Source organism: Danio rerio, chromosome 20 (genome assembly GCF_052040795.2).
Source record: "Danio rerio strain M-AB ecotype USA chromosome 20, GRCz13ab, whole genome shotgun sequence".
In the NCBI taxonomy this organism is placed as follows: domain Eukaryota; kingdom Metazoa; phylum Chordata; class Actinopteri; order Cypriniformes; family Danionidae; genus Danio; species Danio rerio.
Window position 1 is genome coordinate 50,201,470 of NC_141040.1, and position 24,128 is coordinate 50,225,597.

The 24,128-nt window shown below is 34.6% G+C and overlaps 1 protein-coding gene and 1 long non-coding RNA gene across 2 annotated transcripts; both read left to right on the plus strand.

The window, feature by feature from the left end:
- The first annotated feature begins 45 nt into the window (after positions 1 to 45).
- si:ch211-213i16.3 lies at positions 46 to 8,588 on the plus strand. The gene is given in 5 exon segments (NR_170094.1): positions 46 to 69; positions 2,031 to 2,076; positions 2,184 to 2,233; positions 4,456 to 4,627; positions 8,422 to 8,588. It is a non-coding gene; the product is annotated as a si:ch211-213i16.3 (long non-coding RNA).
- Positions 8,589 to 20,531: 11,943 nt separating this feature from the next.
- si:dkey-7c18.24 lies at positions 20,532 to 23,269 on the plus strand. The gene is given in 6 exon segments (NM_001082832.1): positions 20,532 to 20,859; positions 20,985 to 21,054; positions 22,116 to 22,195; positions 22,574 to 22,642; positions 22,770 to 22,860; positions 23,098 to 23,269. Coding segments are annotated over 5 exon segments (336 nt in total). The 5' UTR covers positions 20,532 to 20,859; positions 20,985 to 21,032; the 3' UTR covers positions 23,172 to 23,269.
- Positions 23,270 to 24,128: the final 859 nt, after the last annotated feature.

A 24,128-nucleotide genomic window follows, 5' to 3' on the forward strand; every position in this document is an offset into this window, starting at 1 on the left:
TGGCTCAAATCTTCTGTAAATCCTCCAACCTCCCAGGAAATCTTTGTAGTTGCCACCAACATCCAAAAGGTATGGTTCTACTGGAAAAGTTTTAATTTAGTTCTTACATATTATTTACATTTTTATAATATGAGTTGGTATTTACAGATGCATAACATGATAACAAGTTAGGTTTGGAATCTTGATTTTAGCTGTGTTTGTAATCTAAAAGTATTGGCAGCAGTAAAGTTATTTTTCTACTATATTGCTTTTGTTTTCTCAGATTTGGTGTAAACAATGGACAATATTAGAAAACTTTTCAAATTACTAGCAAACATTAGGGAAAATTTGTATAGCTCTGGACTAAATATACCCTTTTATAAACTATCATTTTGTTCTGATAAAACATTAATTTGTAGCTTAATAAAACTAAATTTTACATCTGGTCCATTAGCTATTGAAAATGGTCAGATTATGTCTTGTAATGGCAAATATTTATCAGACCAGTTCCCATGTTACATTTTAGTTTGGTCTTCGAATATTGAGGAGGGTTGGCGCAGCAGAGGTCTGGGCTTTTATTACGGCTCTGGTGCTGTAATAACAGCCAAACATGTTGTAGAGGATTATGAAAACGCTAATATTTATGTCCTTTTCCCAAATTATGAATGCTTAATATATAGAGGCTATAGAACACTCTATATAAATGGTAAAACAATTCCAGAAAACCAAGATATTTCTTTAATTGAATTACAAGGATGTATAGATCCATTACAAAACTTGAAATCAGAGATAGTCGAGTTAGATAAAAATCAGGACTTGCAATTTTATATATTAGAGTCAGGGAATTATGGGCCAAAGTGTTGTCGAGTTGAAACACCAAATACTGATATGAAATTGCAAATGCAGGCAGATGAATTTGTGATTAGCAAAGTAGGCAAAAAAGGAGACAGCGGATCCCCTATTTTCTCAAGCTCTCGCGGGTGTGTTGGAATATATATTGGTACTTTTGATGCTAAAAACTCAGCATCCCCTCAAGAATATGGCAGAGCTTTAAGTTTTGACAAAACATTTGTTAAACAGAACTTGTAAATTCTGCTGTTTCTAATTCACTAACACGTTTCTTACGTTATATATAAACTACAATTATATAATTAAATATAACAAAAAAACTAAAAAATAAGCAAAATAAAGAAAAAAATAAACTACATTAATACATGGTTAAAAAATAGAAAAATAGAAAGCACTAAAAATAAATAAATAACACAGAAAAAAATAATATTCATATACATTTATTTATATATATATATATATATATATATATATATATATATATTTTTTTTTTTTTTTTTCTCTAGTTTAAAAAAAAGAAAAAAATTACATAAGTAAAAATATTTAAATACAAATTACATATACATACAGTACATACAGTACCCAGTATAACAGAGTACACCATAATTCTGAAAACAAAGCACCCCTTGTTTTAAAAATAATACTGGGATTCTATAGAATTAGATATTTGTGCAAATCTGTTTTACCAGTTTTACATTACATTAGCATACCCATTAGCATACCCAAATACATAAGGGGAACTAATCTAACAAAATATTTATGTAATTTAATGACTTAAAATATGTGCACTACAATAGAAATTAATTAAATTAGTAGATTTAATTAATGTATTTAAAAATTGGTCTTAATTATTTATTATTAATTGGTCATAATTATTTTTGCAGCACCTAGGCAATTTTTATGTATTATTTTCCTTTACTAAATGACCACATTTTTACGTTAACTATTTTATTTATTGTTTCATAGAATCTGAATTATTGAAGAGGGAGGAAGGTGGGGGGTGCACTCATGCTGGGCACTGTACTGTATGTGTGTGTGTGTATTTGTTCATATATAATTCAAAATATTAATACAAAAATCTAAATTTGAATTTGTGTGGAAGCCAAAAAAAAATACCCCAAACACGTGTGATAACTGGAAAACTGGAGCATAATTGGCATGGTTACAATTCTCAAAATTAATAATATTGTCCATTGTTTTAGCAACTAACCAGAGAGTGATCCTGTGTCTTGTCCACAACAATCCTTTGTGAGTCATTTATTAAATCAACTCATGCATACAGCATGCTTTTGTAACATAATTTACACAGAATAAGATACACCAAAAACATCTCACATTCCAAATGTCATTTTCAGGTGGTGTTTGTTGGTCTGGACTGAGTGAAATCTGCATATGGTTTGATTTGGTAAGGACATTTTGTCAAACGTTGACAATTGTGAATCAAATGTAGGTCAAGTGTCACGTTAGGCGTGATCAAAACAATAACGGGAACAAAAATAGCGGATTCAAGTGCAGATTTTAATATATTAAAGAGTAAAAAACAGTGAACAAAAATCCAAAATATCAAAGTGCAAAGTAACAAATAAACAACAAAACAAGAAACTAAAACAGATAAACATGAACTAGACTTAGTAGACTATAGCAAGATACGAGGCAAGATCAGGAACAACAACTAGGAAAAACAGACTTACTGGGTACAAGAAAGACAACGACGCGATGACAAACAGTGGTTGAATGACTGAATATATGGTAATCACGGAGAATGGAGACAGCTGTGGTTGTAAATCAGTGTAGATGACAAATCTGGTGTGTGCGCGAAATAATGTATGGAAATGTAGTCTTTCCTGGGACGCTGTAGTGCCTACTGAGTCCTGGTGCACTACAGCGCCCTCAGGTGGTCAATGACGGATGTGAAAGTAGGTCCACAGAGGTTAAAACCAAATCAAAATACAGCATAAATACAGCATTTAGTATTTTAAACTCTTTAAATGATGGTGTATGCAAAGCCACTAATTATTTTTTTTTTATTAGAAACGATAAAATGTAGTATTTTCTAAGGCTAAGAAAAGAACACAACATTAAAATTATGTTGTATATAATTTTAAAAATAAAATATTATATATAAAAATGGACTTTTAAAAAAGTAATAAATAATAAAATTCACCGAACTCACCGCTGTTTACTGAAGCTAACCACAGACACAGGGACACTGGAGCTTTTCAAAGCTGCGTTTCATCAGCGGATCACTCGTATGTCAGCTTATAGACAAACCAGCTGATCAATATAGATATATATATTCAGTTGAAGTCAGAATTATTAGCCCCCTCTTTATTTATTTATTTATTTATTTATTTTCTTTAAATATTTCCCAAAATAATTTTCACAGTATGTCTGATAATATTTTTTCTTCTGGAGAAAGTCTTATTTGTTTTATTTCGGCTAACATAAAAGCAGTTTAAAAAATTTTAAGCACCATTTTAAGGACAAAATGATCAGCCCCTTCAAGCTATTTTTTTCGATAGTCTACAGAACAAACCATTATTATACAACAACTTACCTAATTAACCTAGTTAAGCCTTTAAATGTCACTTTAAACTGTATAGAAGTGTTTTGAAAAATATCTAGTCAAATATTATTTACTGTCATCATGGCAAAGATAAAATAAATCAGTTAACAGAAATGAGAAAAAATAAACAGGGGGCTAATAATTCTGATTTCAACTGTATGAACAAATAAGAACAGGCAGTCAGAATTCGGGCGAAGGCTCCCTCTGCTGGCTGGATGAATGGTTACTAGTGCTGTTTGTTACACCGTGGCCAAATTACTGAAATGAAAACTAGGTTTTGAAGCATAAATTAAATGTTTTGGGTGAGTAACTACATTTTGAAGATCTGAAGTTCCAGCAAACAGTTTTGAGATTTGCACTCATAGTTTAGAGAAAAACTATAAGACTGAAAGGTAGACATCAGGGATATGGCCATAGTGACAAAACATCTAAACCTTTTGACTTGCAGTGCTTACACAATGCCAAAGGGACAAAGGATTTTGGGGCACTGACTGTTTAAATAAGAAGAAAATTTTGTTTTAACACATGAGTGAACAGTTTTGGGAAATATATGAGCTATAGTGTTGTGCTGAACCGTACAACTTTTTTGCCAAACAATCTTGAGTGTTGAGAATGTAATTCCTTTTTCAAGAAATTAGCCATACCAATGAAGAAAAACTGTAACAGGTTCCAATAAAAACTTTCTTTGTCCTGAAGGTCCTGAACATACCAATTTCTGTACTAATTAATTTATGAACAAAAACTGTAAAGAAATATAATATTAAAAGTAAATAAGACGGTTTTGTCAAAATGTACGCTATTAAAAATTATCACGGACGGACGGACGGACAGACAGACAGACAGACAGACAGACAGACAGACAGACAGATAAATAGATAGATAGATAGATAGATAGATAGATAGATAGATAGATAGATAGATAGATAGATAGATAGATAGATAGATAGATGACAATACAGATTATATTTATGTTTGTCATGTGTTATAGTGAAAATGCAATGTCAAACCAACAACCCATTAACAGATAAATCACTTTAATCTTTTTGTCTTTCTCCTGCTAGGCAACCAGACTGACCTTAATACATCACTTTTGGGTCAAGTTTCATGCAGACGATCTCTCTTTGTTAAATTCCATACTGTACCTGCTGTAACAAGCAAGCAAAGCAACACTTCTACACTTTCACAAGTAAAGCAAGCTGCCAGGAGAGAGACTGTAATTTGACCAACATAATAGTAAGTATTTCAACCAAATATTAGCAATTAAATATGTAACCAATTATTCTAGAGGTGTGTGCCAAAAATTTGAATATCGATGGAAAATCCATTTATTTCAACAATTTATTTCATAAAGTGAAACTTGTGAGTTTCATTGCACACAAAGTGAAATATTTCAAGCCTTCTTCTGTTTCAATATGAATGATTATGGATTGATGATAAAAAAACCTCCAATCCAGTATTTCACAAAGTTAGAATATAATGGCAAAGTTCAACATTGTAGGCTCCTTTGTCTCAATGTAGTCTGCTAAGTAATGCAAAGCCATGAAATTGTCTCAGTCTGACCTAGCAGGCTTCAAAATCATGGTGAAACTGCTGACTTGACAGTTGTGCAAAAGACCATCATTGGAACCCTCCATAAGGAGAAAAAGTCTCAAAAGACAATTGCAAAACAAACTGGATGCTCTCAGAGTGCAGTATCTAAGTATATAGAGCGGAGGAACGATGACGTCACTTTGTAGGCTAATCGGCTGCTAGCATAAAACTGGTTCCCTCGTTAAAATCCCTATAGGATTTTCTGATAGGCTTTTCGAAGATTGCGAATAATAAGCTCTGTGTTCAAACACTATTCATTACACTTACACGTTTTGTCCAGCCGGATAATCCTCACACAAAAATATAACTTTGAGCACTTTTGGATCTTAAATACAAGCGCAAGAATTGAAAAGCTAACATTAGGCTTTAAACGGAATACACTGCCCTAGGGGCGCTCGTCTGTGACGTCAGCCCCACTCTGCTTCAGACAACTTATCAAGCTTATTTTTAGATAATGTCCATGACAAAGAGTTAATCTCTCTGTTTATTATATTATAATCCACGGTATATATTATAAACAAATAAATACAAAAAAACACATAGACCTATGTGGCCTTTGGGATCGTTTTTACGTGAGAAATACATCTGTTTTGCTTTACGGTTGTTCTAAAAGTTTTAAAACTGCGTGTATGAATCTGCCTGAATAGTATTATCATAAGACATTTAAATAAGTGTATCGCTCGCGTGCACACAGCCTGCTTACCTTAACAGACGACAGAAATGAGGCGTGAGGAGGAACAAGTCTATCAAATGCCCGAACACAGAGCAACATTCAATATTCCTTTTTTGTCACGAAGTACAGTGAAAAGCAGCCCATACAGACACATCTGTTGTACATTTTATGGAGGACTGTAAGTTAAATATTACAGTTATGACAGAGTTAAATGTGCTACACATTCAGATGAAGAAAAAAAGACGAAAAATCACTTGATCACGTTAAAATGGCAGTTAACATGCATGTATTTTTACACATTTATTCACACGTTTGCATTACTGAGAGCAGGAAAGAGACAGGCAGCACTATCTTCTTAATATCTTGCACTATCTTCCTAAAGACTGTCTCGACAGTCTTTACAAGTGAAGGAATTATCTACACACAATCTGAATTTCCAATTAGAAAAATACTACAAACTATAAAATACTATTCATGAAAATACCTAAATAACAAACAAATCCAAATACCCAACAAAAGCGAGCTGCGCTCCAGACCAGTTCAGCTCGATGACGTATAATGCCTCCGAAACCGCCTGTAGTCCCATTTAGCAACTTGATAGCAACCTTCCTTTGAAAGAAGCATAACCGATTTAAAAAATCAAGAGTGTGCTGTAACTGATGTGTTTTATGTCGTAGAACAAAACGTGAAAGTATCTTGAGTTTGTGTTTGCCACAAACCTTATTTAACCCTGCTGAAAAATCCAGCTTAAACCAGCCTAAGCTGGTCGCACTTCCAGGCTGGCTTCCAGCCATTTCCAGCCTGGACTTAGCTGGACAGGCTGGGAGATGACCAGCTAAAACCAGCTTGACCAGCCTAGCCAAGCTGGGAGTCCAGTCAAAACCAGCTATATCCAGCTTAAACCAGGCTGGTCAAGCTGGTTTTAGCTGGATTTGGCTAGTCATTTTTCAGCCTGACCAGCTAAGACCAGGCTGGAAATGGCTGGAAACCAGCCTGGAAGTGGCCGAAACCCCTCTAAAACCAGCCTGGTCGACCAGCTTAAACCAGCCAACCAGCCAAGGCTGGTTTAAGCTGGATTTTTCAGCAGGGAAGCGATTTTACTCAAACCCCATACAAAAACCCATTGACTTTGGGAACTGGAACTGCTAAAATGCTAACTCGCTTCCGGGTTTTTGCATACAAATTGACGTCATATTTCCTCCACTCTATTAACAGAGTGTTAAGAGAAAGGGAAAAATGTGGCAGGAAGAGGTGCACGAGTATGACTGCAGCCTTGAGAGGACTGTCAAGCAAGGGTGACTGAGGCTGGTGTCAGAGCATCAAGAACCACCACATACAGATATCTGCATGACATGGGCTACAGCTGTAGAATTCCATGCATCAAGGTACTCCTGAACCAAAAACAACATTAGAAGTGTCTGTGCTTAAGCAACACAAAAGTCAAGTTGCTTAAAATCCAGTGTGGAGTTTCCACAGTCAGTTAAGGTTTAGGGGGCCCATGTCATATGCTGGTGTTGGTTCATTGTCTACAAGTCTACAATCGACGTAGCTCTATATCAGGAGGTTTTAAAGCACTTTATGCTTCCTGCTGTCGACAAGCTTTTTGGAGAGGATGGTTTTATTTTCCAGCAGGACTTGGAACCTGCAGACAGTGCCAAAGCTACCAGTACCTGGTTTAAGAACCATGGTACACCTGTTCTTAATTGGCCAGGAAACTCACCTGACCCTGACCCCATTGAAAATCTATGGGTTATTGTCAAGAGGAAAATGGGAGAACATAGACCCTAAAATGCTGAAGAGTGGAAGGGCAATATCAAAGCAACTTGGGCTACCATAACACCTCAACTGTGTCAAAGGATGATCGCCTCCATGCCACAGCGCCTTGATCCTGTAATTAGTGCAAAAGGTGGCCCAACAAAGTACTGAGGACATAATATTGAACAGGGGTCACCAATCTATTGCCTGGAGGTCCAGTGCCCTGCAGGGTTTAGCTCAAACTTGCCTCAACAAACCTGTCTGAGTGTTTCAAGTATACCTAATAAGACCTTGATTAGCTTGTTAGGTGTGTTGCAGCTTTGTTGCATCGTAATTATTTCAAAACTTTAAAAAATTCAATGGTTCTTTTTTTGGAGGGTGATGTGAATTGTCAACATGAATATCAACATGGGTTCAATCAGATCTTATTATTATTATTTTTTTACCTGATCAGTTTGTAGACAATTTAGTGAGACATCTGTAAAATTGAAAGTATTAATAAAAGCTAATAGTCTCTAATTGGCCAGTTTAGCAGATGCCCACCATGGAAAAACAATAGGCCGTCATCACACCGAATGTGCTTTTTGCATCGTTTCAGCTTCCGTTTCATGCAGCATATTTTATATTTAAAGATATTTGCGTACTTATAATGTCAACCCAGGCTCATTCAGAAAACATACCGCTAAATGCATTTCTGAAGAGTTCCAAATACGTCCCAGTAGGAACATTCTTTTTCGGTTTTTGCAAATCTACCCGAGGCTGCTGTGTACACTTTTTGAGATCTTAAATTTCTCTTGCGAGTGGCATTTGCGCCTGCTCTTCTCATGTAAATCAAAGAGGCTGCTGTCGACTGACTGACCGAGCGATCGGCTGTCCCAAAAACACATGAAGTTATTTGAATTGTGAGCTAATTGCATGAATTTTGTTGAGCCTTGCTTAGAGTGTTTTTAATCATATTCATTTAATCAAAATATATCTCTAAATCTTTATCATTGTCTCTTTTATTCAGGATCATGACACCATCTTGTATCTCCATCTCTCAACATCATGCTGAAAAACACAACCTTCGACAATCCTGACGTTTGGGTCAAGTGACAAAACTGATAATCTCTCCTTGAATAACATGAAAATGTTCAATTAATTCGAAAGAAAGCTCAATAAATGATAAACTGCAAAGTCTTTGTGTTTATTTTGCAATATTCAGGTTTATGACAAGACGCTACAAAAAATGGAAAATTATATTATATTATATTATATTATATTATATTATATTATATTATATTATATTATATTATATTATATTATATTATGGGGGAGACGCGGTGGCGCAGTAGGTAGATCTGTCGCCTCAGTAAGAAGGTGGCTGATTCGAGCCTCAGCTGGGTCAGTTGGCGGTTGTGTGGAGTTTGCATGTTCTTCCTGTGTTCACGTGGATTTTCTCCGGGTGCTGTGGTTTCCCCCATAAGTCCAAAGACATGCGATACAGGTGAATTGGGTAAGCTAGAATTGTCTTTAGTGTATGTGTGTGAATGAGAGAGTATGTGTGTTTCCCAGTGATGGGTTGAAGCTGGAAGGACATCCGCTGTGTAAAACATGTGCTGGAAAAGTTGGCGGTTCATTCTGCTGTGGCGAACCCTGATTAATAAAGGGACTAAGAATATGAATGAATCAATGAATGAATGATATATATATATATATATATATATATATATATATATATATATATATATATATATATATATATATATATATATACACTTTCTTAAATATATATTTAAAAAAAACAGACCGCAAATAATTTTTTTCCAAATAAATATTATTTGTATTCTGATACAATACATATTTAAAATACATATTAAGTTGTACATATCATTTACATTCATGGCTAACTTGCCTAAGAACTAAAATGTATGATCTGAACAATATTATAGCTGTACCTTGTGTCATTGTCAAGTAATTCAGTCACTCATTTACACAACTAAGAGGAAAATAATATAGTCTATAATAATGTAATTAAGAGATCAATATTTCTAAATTGCAGCCTGTAATCTGCACCCTTTCATTATATATATATATATATATATATATATATATATATATATATATATATATATATATATATATATATATATATATATATATATATATATATATGAAGAGTTCAGATGCAAAACCCTTTAAATCCATCTGAGGTCTTTTTTTGTAAATGAGCATTTTCTATTAGGCTCCTATAATTAGGCTCAGTAGTATCATTTTATAGATAATAATAAGGTTATTAGCTAGTAAATAAAATAGTTTTTTTTTTTTTTTTTAAATGTCACATTAGACAATTCTTTGGTTTTTAACAAGGGAGATTTTCTTATGCGTTAAAACCAGCTAAATCCTCTTGTGCTTTTTATTCAGAAACCTCTAAATTCACATTGGGACAAGACAGTGTAATTAGCTGAAAATTACTGAGGATGCAATTGGAGATTATTTTACCAAACATAAAACACATTACACAAACCACCTGAAATTAAAAACATATAAATCTGTCAAGTAAGTGGCGGTTCATTCTGCTGTGATAAACCAGGGATAAAGTAGAAGAAAAATGAAAATGAAATCTGTCAAGTAACTGCTTTAATCAATAACATTAAAACTGACATTAATTAAACCTTAACAATCTGTTGTCATTTCTGATATTTGGGATTTAGATTTAATGTAAGTTGAGCGATGTAAACATGGCAAACATTGTAAGCTAAGCTTGGTAGATTCAAATAATGTGTGTAAAAACATTGTGAAACATCAATATCTGTGCATTGTCCATTAATATATAAAGCTTATCAGACGTTTAGGTATAATGAAGTAATACGAATAATGTATAGTTTTATACATTATATTTATCATTTAAAAATAGCTTACATTAGAAAATAAAAGACAAAGTAGGCCTCCTGGGGAAAAGGGGATGCCTCACAGACACTTTTAGAAGCTGTCATTCATTCATTCTCACCAAACTCAAGGTCTTGGCCTCTTGTTAATCCTCACAGCATCCATGTGGAATAAAAGAAACGCCGTTGCTATTTGATGTATAGTAAATCATTTAAAGTAGCGTCGCTGCACAATAAAACGTTATGAATGCATGCAACAATTCTGACTGTACAGTGTTTTCTTTTTCTTATAATGAGTTTTGAGGTAAGGGACGTTTTCATTTGCCATTCACTGACAGCCGGACAGGCTCATGCAGTTTATCAAACTTAATGTTTTAAATCCAAAATTGAAAGAGTCTCCTCATAAAAGCAGGCGTATGAGCGTGCCGCTACTTGGAAACATATTATTCAATTCGCGACATCTGATTGGTTCTTGGGATATAGTGGCTTTTGCTGTCAAAGGCAGGTGGCGTTTGACAGCTTTTGCCAACAAACTGTTATTTTCTGAATGTGCTGACGCTGAGCACAATGTAAACACTGAGCCATGTGCTTAGAAAACACAAACGTAACGCAAGACACAAGCACTAGGGGTGTCAAAATTCATTGTTTCTTCGGTGGGCCGCGATGCAGACGCGGACAATTCGGTATCGGTTCAGTGATAATCATAACCAGTTATTATGTACTGATGTCATTTATCTCATATGCGCTATGTCGCCATAGCTACATATACTATTTATACTTTGGCGAGGCAGGCAAGTGCGAGTAATTACAATGCTCCAACTACTTAAAAACGCAGAAACTGTGCACAATTTCACTGCGTGTGTGTTTGCTGAACAGTCTTTTACTGACACTGAACAGCAGAAGCCCCTATTTCACTGTGATTGAGAGAATAAAGTAAACTCCATTTCTCTTTCTCACTGTGGCCCATTTGACTTGCTTGCGTGACTTTTCCTCTCCTCTTGGGTGTTACAGCGATACTTCTGAATAGACACCAATCAGCGCCAATCAAAACCAAAACCAACTAGACTGCAGCGCTGAGAACAAAACACCACACACCAGGACAAAGGCGCGCATCCTGAGCACGCCCCGACCTTGCGTGCCTGCATCAAGCACGGCCACGACAGTCCTCACAATGACAGAAAATGAGTGCTCGACTCCAGAAAACTCAAGCCGAGCACAACATACAAGACATCACAGGACTAGTGTCTGAACTCTGCCACCAAAATAACAATTGACAAGACCAAAGTGGCAGAATCCTGACCGTAACTTAATGCTGGTGGAAAATCTAAATCCAATGCATGTAGTAGACAAACTAAATATATTTTTAAAAAATCAAGATGTATGAAAACATAAGTGGATGGTTATGATTGTCATTAAGTCATGTCTTGGTTTTTAACACTTAATGCTCCTAATATATCTTAATACATTTCAATTCTTAAAATGTATTAAGGATTATCATATTACACAATAACAACAACATAATTTGATAATTTCAGAATATTACTACAGATGGATCACTGAGAAATGTTGACAGTAATAGCCCTTAAAAATATCTTAATGGGCAGTTTGCATATATTTTGTTCAGCTTTTTTAAAACAGACTAGACTCAATATATATATTTTTGTAGATTAGAAAGTCGTTACAGTTTAAATACAAATCTAACAATCATTCTTGGGTTCGTCTGTTTACTTCTGAAAATGCCTTGTGAATGAATGAAAATGAAACCAAACCTGGTTCAGGTTTGACAAGTGTGATTTCGCCATAGGGAAGAATTTGTCAGAACTCACATACAATAGATGAGCAAGCTTTCCATTCAAGTGTCAAGTTTAGTCTTGGATCAAGGCAAGCCCAATTTTAGGTCTTGTGAATGTTGCACATAATTAGGTTCTTTTGTGTTCAACATAAGAAAGAAGTGCAAACCGGTTTAAAATAAGTGTATAATTATTAACTTTATTATATTTTACTTAATTTTATTAATTAAATAGGCCTACATCAGCATTACACCACTACTTGATCTAGGTTATTCATGGGCTGTAATTCAAATCTTTGTTCTTTAATATTCGCACTACAGCACATGAACAATCAAGATTCCTTTTTTAATTTTGCAGTTTTGGTTTTTAACCAAGAAATATTCTGAATATACCGTTGAAGTCAGAATTTTTAGCCCCCCTGAATTATTAGACCCCCAATTTCTGTTTAATGGAGAGAATATTTTTTCCCCCAACACATTTAATAGTTTTAATAACTCATTTCTGTAACTGATTTATTTTATCTTTGCCATGATGACCTTAAACACTTTTTTTACTTGATTTTTTCAAGACACTTCTATACAGCTTAAAGTGACATTTAAAGGCTTAACTAGGTTAATTAGGTAAGTTATTGTATAACGATGGTTTGTTCAGTAGACTATCAGAAAAAAATATTTAACTTAAAGAGGAAAATAATTTTTGTGTCAGAATGAATGTCAGAATGAAAACAAAACTATTCCGATTTAAGGCGTGTGGTGTTGTCACAGGCATTTGTGTTAAAAGCAGCTGTCATGTGTGGGAATTTGTGTAAGCATTTGGAATGTTCAATATGTCAGAAATGTGCTTCATGTAACAGCTAACAGGCATTATGGCCTGAGAGAAGAACTGTTCTGTATTAACCCCCTATATATATTTTTTACCCAATTTATGTTTAACGGAGAGAAGATTTTTTTAACACATTTCTAAACATAATAATTTTAAAAACTCATTTCTAATAACTGATTTATCATTATTCATGATGACAGCACATAATATTTTACAAGATATTTGTCAAGAATTCAGTTTAATGCGACATTTAGAGGCTTATTAAAAGACATCTAAATATTATAGGAAATACTGTTAAAATTCCCTTGCTCTGTTCAGCATCATTTGGGAAATATTTGAATAAGAAAAAAAAAATCTCAGAAGGGCTAATCTTTCTGACTTCAAGTGTATGTATAATTAAAATATTTAATCAGTTTTATTTATGAATCAACCTAATTTTTAGCAACATTTATTTAATTCTTAAAGTATATTCACTCACCAATTAAGAAGATTTAGTCTATCCTTAGTGTTTTTGATTATACTTTAAGAATTAAGTAAATGTTGCTAAAAATAAGTAATAAAATCAAATAATAATTATATAATTAAAATACTTATTCAGTTTAATTTAGGTTAGGTTGAATCTACTTCATTTATTTTTACTGACATTTAATTCATGAGTTCACGCTGAGTTGATGATTGATTAAAAATCGTGTTTGGCATGCTGTCCCAGTTGAGAGCCCTGAGCTTAAAAGATCCTCGAACCTGGGGCATGTTTTCAGAGCAAGCGGGGCGTTTAAGCTCAGGTAGATCTCGGGAACTACCCTGCTTATTTATGGCTAATGACAAATTAGGGATTGCTATGAAGAGAAATATACTGCTGACTATGAGCTTGTTTATGGTGCTAATTTTGGTTTGGTCAATACATTTATGTTGCATGTCTTTAGACGGTGGGAAGAATCCGAGGAACCCGGGGAAACCAACGAGACCACGATTACTTTACTTACGAGTCCCTTCAATAATTTAACTCTTTGTTTTAGGCATAATAGGTCACCATCAGGGCCAGAGCAAACTGAACTGGAGCTCTAGGCAAATCCGCCTAGATGCGCCCTCATATCGAAACAAAAACAAGAGACAGGGGTGTGATTGTGCGTACAACAGCGAGGACCGGGGTGGTGGGGGGATTGTCACGGACGAAAAAGAGGACCAGGGGGGTGTCTCGGACGCCGCCCTCTCTATTCAGCCGCCTGGGTCGCTTCTATGGACGTGCCGGCTCTGGTCACCATGGATTATATAAGCAGATTCGGTGAGCTAATCTGCGCATCTCTGATAGTAAAATAATATGTTAATCATAAACGTTTGTAAATTTATTTATGAAAACAAAAGTTTGTCTTTAGACAACGTTTACTTCATTTAAAATAAATACAGAAAGTAAAATAAGACTTTATTACTTTTACAGATGAAGGAACAAAAAAACAAAAACGGTGCCACTTCAGCCTAAACGGCAGCTGTTGTGTTTACTTGGCCTTTTTCTTTGCACTGTGCAAAAACAGAACAGCATCTACTGTGCCTGGATTCGGGAGATTCCGCCTTGTCTCCAAAACACGGCCAGCTGCACTGAATGAGTGTTCGCTCGCATCGCTTGTTGTAGGAATGAACAAGATTCTACTCGCAAGGCGCTGCAGTCGTGGAAATAAATGATCTTGTTTCTCCCAGAATGATAGCAGATTTTCCTCTGATGACTCCTCCAACTAAAACTTTGAACAGTAGGCTACTCTTGCACTTCATCCATTATTTTGGGCATCTCATCTATATATAACCGCCAGCCGCGCATCACTAGAGCATGGGGAGAACATGTAAACACCACACAGAAACGTCAACTGGCCAGGTAAAGACTTGAACCGTTGACATTCTTGTTGTGAGGCAACAGTGCTAACCACTGGGCCACCATGCCGCCTTATCTAGGAAGATGGCAGAAGAATAGGGGTGGAAGAGCAGGATTCTTCAAAATGAAGATGACTGAGGTATAAAAACTCTGGTTAATTATGGTGACTTAGGAATCGTCTGATTGGTGAATCATGTGTTAGCTAATGCAGGACCAGCCGTGGTCAATCATAAGCACGTGATCCTCCTGAAGTTAGTTTAAAAATGTACTTCACTTCATTCTTATATTACTTTTCAGTAATTTCACAACTTAATAAAAATGTGCTCAAAGTTTTAAAGTATAAAAATGCTTAATATTCTACCCCCTGCCTTATTACTAAACCCAACCTTCACATGACAGTCTGAAGTTTTACAATTTACGATTTTACTCTATTTGATTTACAAGTCATTTTTCTCACATGGACCAAAATAAAAAAATATCCCTAAAACCTTCAGTATATGTTTTTTCATACTAATGATTAAGGGTGTCAAAATTAATTGTTTCTTCGGTGCACCGCGATGCAGATGTGGACAATTCAGTATCGGTTGAGTAATAATCATAACCGGTTATTATGTACTGACTTCATGTATCTCAAATGCGCTATGACGTCGTTTCTACTATGGTGAGGGAGGCAAGCGCAAGTATTTACAATGCTCCAACTACTTAAAAACGCCAGATCTGTGCACAATTTTAGTGCGTGTGTGTTTGCTGGACAGTCTTTTGCTGACCAAAGCCCCTATTTCACGGTGATTGAAATAACGAAAGTAAATTTTCTCCATTTTTCTCTCTCTCTCTCTCTCTCTCTCTCTCTCGCTGTGGCCCATTTGACTTGCTGGCGTAACCTTTTCTCTCGTCTCAGCTGTTACAAGTGCATGTCGGCAGAGTTTTCTCCATCGTGTCTATCAAGGATCAGCTGTGATCGCCGCTGCTGTTTATCAGTCACTCATCTGTGAAGAGCGCAAGCGTGTAAGAGCCAATCGCAGTCCTTTCTGTTGAGCGACTAAGATGCACCAAGATATCGAATTGAACCGAATCAATGGCATGATAATCGTAACCGAACTGAACAGTGAGACCAGTATAGGTTCACACCACTACTAATGATCATTCCAGAATAGTAAACTCGCCAATTCAGCAATTTATCTTTATTTAAAATTCTTGATATGAATAATGTATATAATAAAGTAAGTATCTTGTAATAGTTGAAATGTCTAAAATGTGCTAAAATATTTGACAGTTCCTTGGCTCTTTATTTCAGGTAATACTTTGAGGTTATTTCTCATATCAGAATGGGAAAAAAACATCATTCAGGTTTGACAAGCGTGATGCTGCTGTAAAGAAGTATTTGTGTTAAAATTAGCTAGAAGGTTCAGATGTCAGAACAGTGACTCACAATAGATGAACAAGCCTTTGCATTCAAGTGTCAAATCAAGTGCCGAATCAAGACGGACAAGTGCAAGTCTTCAACAAGCTTTTACAAACACATTACAGTCATTGTGTGTGTGTGTGTGTGTGTGTGTGTGTGTGTGTGTGTGTGTGTGTGTGTGTGTGTGTGTGGACTCATGTTTAGAATGTGAACTGCTCTGATGTACTTTACACTACTGTTACAGTCACTAGCGATCTAGCTACTGCGTATTGCTGGAGAACTACAAATCTGCCACCAAACAAACTATAACTCCCAGCATGCACAGCACACACACCGGTTCCTGATCCCAACTGATTGCAAACAAGCACTTTTAAAGCTGCTTAAAGACCCATTACATGGACTATTTATCCAACACACACACACACACAGTGCTGAGTCTTGTTGTTTCCTGTAACCATTATGAAGGGTTTTCGTTGCCTTGTATTCCCATGCCCATGTCATTTTATGTTAAGTAGTTATAATTTTTTTTGTTTAAATCGGAATTGCTCTATGTTGTACCGGCAGGTTATGTTTAAGGTTAAACTAAACTTTAAAGCAGGTTTTTGCATATGAAAAATATATTTCTGAATAATCTAGACCAGTGGTCACCAAACTTGTTCCGGGAGGGCCGGTGTCCTGCAGATTTTAGCTCCAACCCTAATTAAATACACCTGAACAAGCTAATCAAGGTCTTACTAGGTATACTTGAAACATCCAGGCAGGTTGTTGAGGCAAGTTGGAGCTAAACCCTGCAGGGACACCAGCCCTCCAGAACCGAGACTGGTGACCCCTGATCTAGACAATAAAGAAATATATTTTAAATATAAAAGTTGCTTACAGTTGATTGGCTGTTTTTTTCTGATAACGCTTTGTGAACGTTTCTCATGTGAAAATGGAATAAAACTCAGTTCAGGTTTGACAAGTTTGATGTCGTTATAGGGAAGTATTTGCGGCAAAAGCAACTGGAATGATCAGATGTCAGAACAATGAATCAGACTCAATAAATGAACAATTCAACTGTCAAGAAAAGGAAAGTTCCAGTCGATTTACAAGCCTTCAACTTTCAGCTTCACATAGAACCAAACCCAACTTAAACTAAATAAATAAAGTTACCATTCATTATCACCATTGTGCTTGTTCTTGACCAGACTTCACCTAATAGGTGCCATGTGTTGGTTCTCAACTGCTGTATATGAATATTAAATTCATTATTTCCATAGAAATGCATATCCAATGTGATCTAATGAAGAGATTCTGTGTAAGTTTAGTCCAAATAATTGTATTAATAGTAGTATAGTATATGATAGTATATTATATTTACTAATATAGTATTAGTATTTATTAAAAACACATACAGTACCATTCACTCAAACAAACACATTTTTGTTGCTTGTTGAAATTAATGTTTTTAAAATGAGCTGAATCAACACAATTCTTGATTTTGTTTTTGGGACAACTTAATTGTTTTCAACTTAATTTTTCGTTCTCCCCAAAAAAAATATTTAAAATAAACAAAACAATTTGATGTCTTTTGACTGCTTTTTAAAATAACTACATTACACAATATTTGTACTTTTACTTTCAGTACTTGAGTAGTAAATTTTGAAATAAACTACTTGCAACACTTAAGTACAAAAAAATGTTGAATACTTAAGTTCTTCCATTTAAGTATGGTGCTTAAAGAGCACTTCTACTTCTACTTAAGTCACTTTTTTAATAGAGCGATTGTACTTTTACTTAAGTCTGGGTCTCTAGTACTTTATGCATCTCTGATAAAATGCGATGGAAACACATTTAGTGAATAAATTCCAGCATAGCCACCCTCACAGCTATGAAGGACAGTGCAGAGCCAGAAAATAAATTATAGTAATTTCATTAAAGCAGACATGCGGTTTGTCAGATTTTTTTTTTTTTAGATACATTAGAAATGGTTTAATTTGATCAAACACAGTCTCATTTAATTTATATTAGCATAACTTTTGAACACAGATGAATATCAGTAATTTGCTCAGTCAATTCAGCGCAGCCAAACGTTCAAAAGATTGTCTGATCTCATATTCAAAAGAATTGGATAAACCTTTAAGAAGGTGCTTGGGATGAGAATGATTGGTGTTTGTAAACTTAAAGGCAGTGTATTAGTAATGCTATAGAATGGAAATACATAATTTGAGACAAACATTATTTTCCATGCTATATGACAATAAATTTACTGTATAAACCGTATGTATGTATGTATAAATATAAATGTAATCTAAATCAAAGTATTAGAAGCACTTTTTGTTTAATAACTCCTATACTTCCTTTTGATTTCTCAGAACAAAGTAATGGAAAATATTATTGGAGAAATTAAAATTATTCACTCCAATTTGGGACATATTTTAGGTATTAGTGAGAACATTGTCACAATCATAAAAAATTAAATGAAAGGAAACTACAAAGTTTTCATAATACTAATAACTATTTTTTTCTTCATTTTTATTTTTACCAATTTAGTAATTTAAAAGATAATTTCTCAATCCTGTTTGTATCCTTATTGAGTTGATTAAACCAGGCGTAGCAGAAAAGGAAAACATCTAGAAGTGTTTGGATTCAAGTGGAGGTGGCAGGGGTGGGATGGTTGTCATCAGGGCCATCTGATTTCATTTTCATTAGAATTGGATAAACCTTTAAGAACTAGAGAGAAAATGCAAAACTGTACTTCTTGCAATGCTGTATTGAGTGGTGCTTGGGCTGAATAAAACTAAATTAAAACTAAATTAAAAATAATTACAAAAGGGTTCTCCAACAAAAACATTTTAAGCATTAGGTTTTCAATTTTTATTTTAGAGGTTAAACCTTACTTATTGCCACTCCCAAAACTAGAAACTCCCATGTCCAGCCCATGAAGAATGATTGGTTCAGATCCTCTATAAATTAACAAGACCTTCACACCATGGGTAAAAAAAAAAAGAAAATTTGGTAAGTCTTCTAACTCTTCTTTTCAACTTTAAATAGGTATCTGGGGATCATTTACAATTAGTGTTTGTAATCCTAAAGGCAGTTCTTATGTATTAGTAATTTATACCAGATGACAAACATTATTTATTGTCTGTGTTTCATGCCAATGTATAAATGAAAATTTGATCTAAATTTAAGTATTGGAAGCACTTTAATTGTTTAATAACTCCTACTATCTTTTGTTTTCACAGAACAATGGACAAATTTATTGAAGAAACGAAAAATGTTGACTCCCTTTTGGGAAATATTATAAGTATTTGTGAGAAAATTTTAAATTTCATAAATTTTTTTGAAATTAAAGGAAACTACAAATTTTTAATACTAATAAGTAGTTTATTCTTAATTTTTATTTTTATTTTTATTGTTCGGCAATATAAAAGACAATTTCTCAATCCTGATGTACCCATATTGAAATGATTAACCCTCCTGTCGTGTTCACATCAAACCCTTTACTTTAGTGTTCCCGGTCAAAATTGACCGGTCTGCTTTAACTGCTCTTATTTCAGCACAAAAATCATTTTTCTCCACCAAATTTTTATTCAACATTCTTTAGCTGTGAACAATGTCTCAAAATAGTGTTTAACATGAATTTACAGAATTAGGCATAAAATAACTGCAACGAAAATAAAAAATAAGCGCTGAAAATATATTACAAAATGAACAATAGATGACAGAAATCAAAATACTTTTACAAGTAACTTTTACTGTTTCATTACTAATAGACAGCTGGCTAAATAACTTTCTTTCTTCTGACCGAAGAAATTGAAATTTTAATCCATCTGAATGATTTATCAACCAGCAAACACAGCAGAAATTATGACTATAATTTCTTATGACTATAATTTCTTATGACTACACTAGCAGTGGAATTTACTGGGATGTGATGGGGCTTGATCATAATCAAGGGACTTGATCAAAGGTTGATCATAAAATTCTTCTGAAAAAAGAAGAGTATCTTTTTCAATAAAAAAATGATCACATTACAGCCAGCATCCCACAAAAAGCACTTTGAGCCTTATTTTGTTTATCAAATCACAAAATCCAAAAAGCCACACACCATATAGTTTTGACTGCTTTAAATGGATACATTTTTTTAAACGTTTTTCCATATTAAAATATTAGGTCCCACTTTATATTACCTGTCCATAACCCAACCTCAAGTATGATATAAACACAGTAAGTACATTGTATTTATTTTTTTGATGTAAGTACAAAGTAGTTAAGAAAACTTAATATAAAGTGGGACCAAATATTATGGTGGGTCTTGAGATTGAATTACTTGCCTAGGTGAGTCCCGGAATAAAAAAGTTTGGGAATCCCTGTGTGTGAAGATATGATACACTGTTTTATCAGGAAGTTAATTCACGTTCGAGGATCCAACACTTTCATATCAATTCATAACTTATTAGTTTAACCAACATGACATTTAACCAACACGACAGGAAGGTTAAACAAGGCGTAGCAGAAAAGGAAAACATCTAGAAGTGTTTGGGTTCAAGTTGAGGTGGCAGGGGTGGGATGGTTGTCATCAGGGCCACCAGGCACAGGATTAAGAAATTGTACAAACCATATTTTATTAATATACTTTAATAAAATTTTCCATTTTCCAAATTTTCCATCATTGAGCAACTGCCCGGAGGGAGAACTGTCTTGCCCACCTTTAAATCTAGTAAGTCCTTTAAAAAACATTGTTAAAAGAACCTGAGTAGATCTTTATTTAGATTAAATTGTAGCTTAATTTGATCACACAAAGCTATAACTAACTAATAGACACATTCCACATGTAATTCAAAGGTGTCTTATGTTGGTCTGGAATAATTAGAAGCTTCAATTGGATGTTGGATGAATGAAATTGAAAGCTTTGGTAAGTACCTTCACCATTATTTACTACTGTTTAGAACAGAAATGCTTTGTCAATAGCCTTGTGGTTACGTGTTGACATTTAGCACTGAGGTGTTCGATTCCCGGCTTAAGGTCCTTTCCCAATCCTTCCCTTTTGTCTGCTCCCCACACTTTCCTGTCTATACTCTCCACTGTACCATCAAAAAAAAAAAAAAAAACAGAAAAGCTTTCATCACAATTAAATTGCCTTCAAACTGCATGTCCAAAATCAGGAATTTTGTTCAATGATGCGATGTAAATTAAAAAAAACAATTGAAATAATAGTAGACCCCAAAAGAGTTGGTGATTAGAGTCCTGTTATTATTCAAGGTAACTTTAACTAAGTGGATACCTTGAAGTACCTTGATTGAATGCCGACTTGGCAAGCTTCCAGGCAAAAGGTTATACATTTTTACAGAGGCAGACTGTTTGGAGTAAGCCAGAACATTATATGTTGTTGTTTTATCAAGCAGTTTTGGAAAGCTTGTATGAGAATCTGTCAGGCAAATTAAAATAGCATTCTGTGCGTCTTAACAAAGAAAGTTATGGGTGTAAAAAAAGTACACATCACTTCAATCGATTTTTGAGTTGTTGGTTTTTACAATTACTAGAGCAGTAACAAGTGATTCAAGTTCATTTACAATGCGTGAATTACTGCCTAGAGTTCCTTTATAAAGAGGATATTTAATTGTATTCTATTTATTTAAATTTATTACACCCATGACTACAGACATGCCTGTATCTTTTGTCATTTAAAGTAGCAAATTGTTAAGATGGTACTTTTAAAATGTCTCTGTTGTTGTTGTTGATGCTGTTATTGTTGTCTATTTTTGTATGTGTCTGCTTTTTTGTATCCTGCAGCTGGACTCCAATACAAATTTCCTGTAATGCACAATAAAGTGTAACTCTCAAACTCAAAGAAAGATATTAATAGAACCATCAATGCCAGAAAAGATCCTTTACTTTTATGTAAAAATATATAAAACTTGTCTAAATCTCTCTATCACATTTTTTCTCTCTCTCTATCATGCACAAAACAACTAGAAACCTCTCCAGACTGCATATACGTCACTTCTGGGTCAAGTACTAAGTCCAAGACCTCCACTGGTTCGATGGCCAGATCCGACTCCGTGGCGCGCAACACAAGTAACAAGTCCAAGACCTCCACTGGTTCGATGGCTAGATCGGACTCAGTGGAGTGCAACACAAGTAACAAGTCCAAGACCTCCACTGGTTCGATGGCTAGATCAGACTCAGTGGAGTGCAACACAAGTAACAAGTCCAAGACCTCCACTGGTTCGATGGCTAGATCAGACTCAGTGGAGTGCAACACAAGTAACAAGTCCAAGACCTCCACTGGTTCGATGGCTAGATTAGACTCAGTGGAGTGCAACACAAGTAACAAGTCCAAGACCTCCACTGGTTCGATGGCTAGATCAGACTCAGTGGAGTGCAACACAAGTAACAAGTCCAAGACCTCCACTGGTTCGATGGCTAGATCAGACTCAGTGGAGTGCAACACAAGTAACAAGTCCAAGACCTCCACTGGTTCGATGGCTAGATCCGACTCAGTGGAGTGCAACACAAGTAACAAGTCCAAGACCTCCACTGGTTCGATGGCCAGATCAGACTCAGTGGAGTGCAACACAAGTAACAAGTCTAATACCTCCACTGGTTCGATGGCTAGATCCGACTCAGTGGAGTGTAACACAAGCAATGAGAAAAAACACTCTGCTCGCTGCAGCTAGCCACAAAAACTGTGTCTTATGTGACTATGTGACATTGCTAGGTGAGTTAAGATATGTGATTTAAAATACATATTTAACTCGTAACCATTTAAATAATGTTGTGTTAAACAGATTCCAAAAATGAATATTTTCTATTTGAATGTAGTTTGAGTTTGTAAAAATGAACAGAAACTTTGCAAAGATGAAGTCAAAAGTAAATTTAAGTTTTTATTAACAGAATCAAAACGGCAATACAATAACTATTAAAATCTAAGTTAAGATTTTTCTCCCTTTTGCAGGAACATGGAACCCCATGGTCATGCTAGAGATTGTCACCTGTGCTCACAAAGTGAACTTGCCGTCCACTGGCTGATGGGAAGTCAAGACACAACCCACCAGAAAAATTCTCATTTAGTTGAGAAAGAAATGGTGTTTAATCATTTGTCTTCCAATAAATGATGAACATGCCAATGTGTTTGTGCTCATTTTAACAGAGAACATCTTTTGACAATAAATGCAATAAAAAATGTCACCTTATTGCAGTCTTCAGGAAAAAATATAATCTCCAAAAGTGAATAAGGTTGTAATCAGGTTTGCACGTGGAGAAACTAGATTTCAAAACTAATTTACCTTGTACACTCTCATAATAAGGGAGTTTTAGTTACATAAATAACCTCTCAGTGATAATACAGTATTTCTTAAAAAGTACCATTAGTGTGACAAAGAATTTCAATAATATAAAGAACCTTTATCCACTGTAAAGAAACTTGTGGAAACTTCATATGCACAGTATATGCTATGTAAAGTTACTAATTATAAATTTACAGTGTTTAAAACGAAACTTTCAGGTAGAATTACCACTTAAATTGAACTTAAAATGAACATATTTTCAATTCAAAACAAATGTACATGTGCATTATTTACATCTATGCTGCACATTTATTCCCTCATTTATATACTCACATATACTCTTAAAAACCTATATTATTAACCATGATGACAATCCAGCAGAAGGAAAATATCCATTTCATTTATGAGACGTTGCGTGGTGTTTCTGCTGACTGTCCACAGGACGGAGACAAATGCACACTAAATAAAATGAAATGAAAGAATAAATCACAGTTTTATCAGGATACAAAACAATATAGGAATTTTCAGACAGAGCTTTTTTTTTTCTTGGTTCTAGTCCAAATGTCTAAAAGTTTTTAATTTAAGAAGCATTTCCTAGCAAATACACTTGAAAATGCTTTATTTTTTAGAAATGAGTCAAACTTAACTCATTTTAAACCAAAAAAAAAAAAATTTCATTTACTGGTCACACTTTTAAATT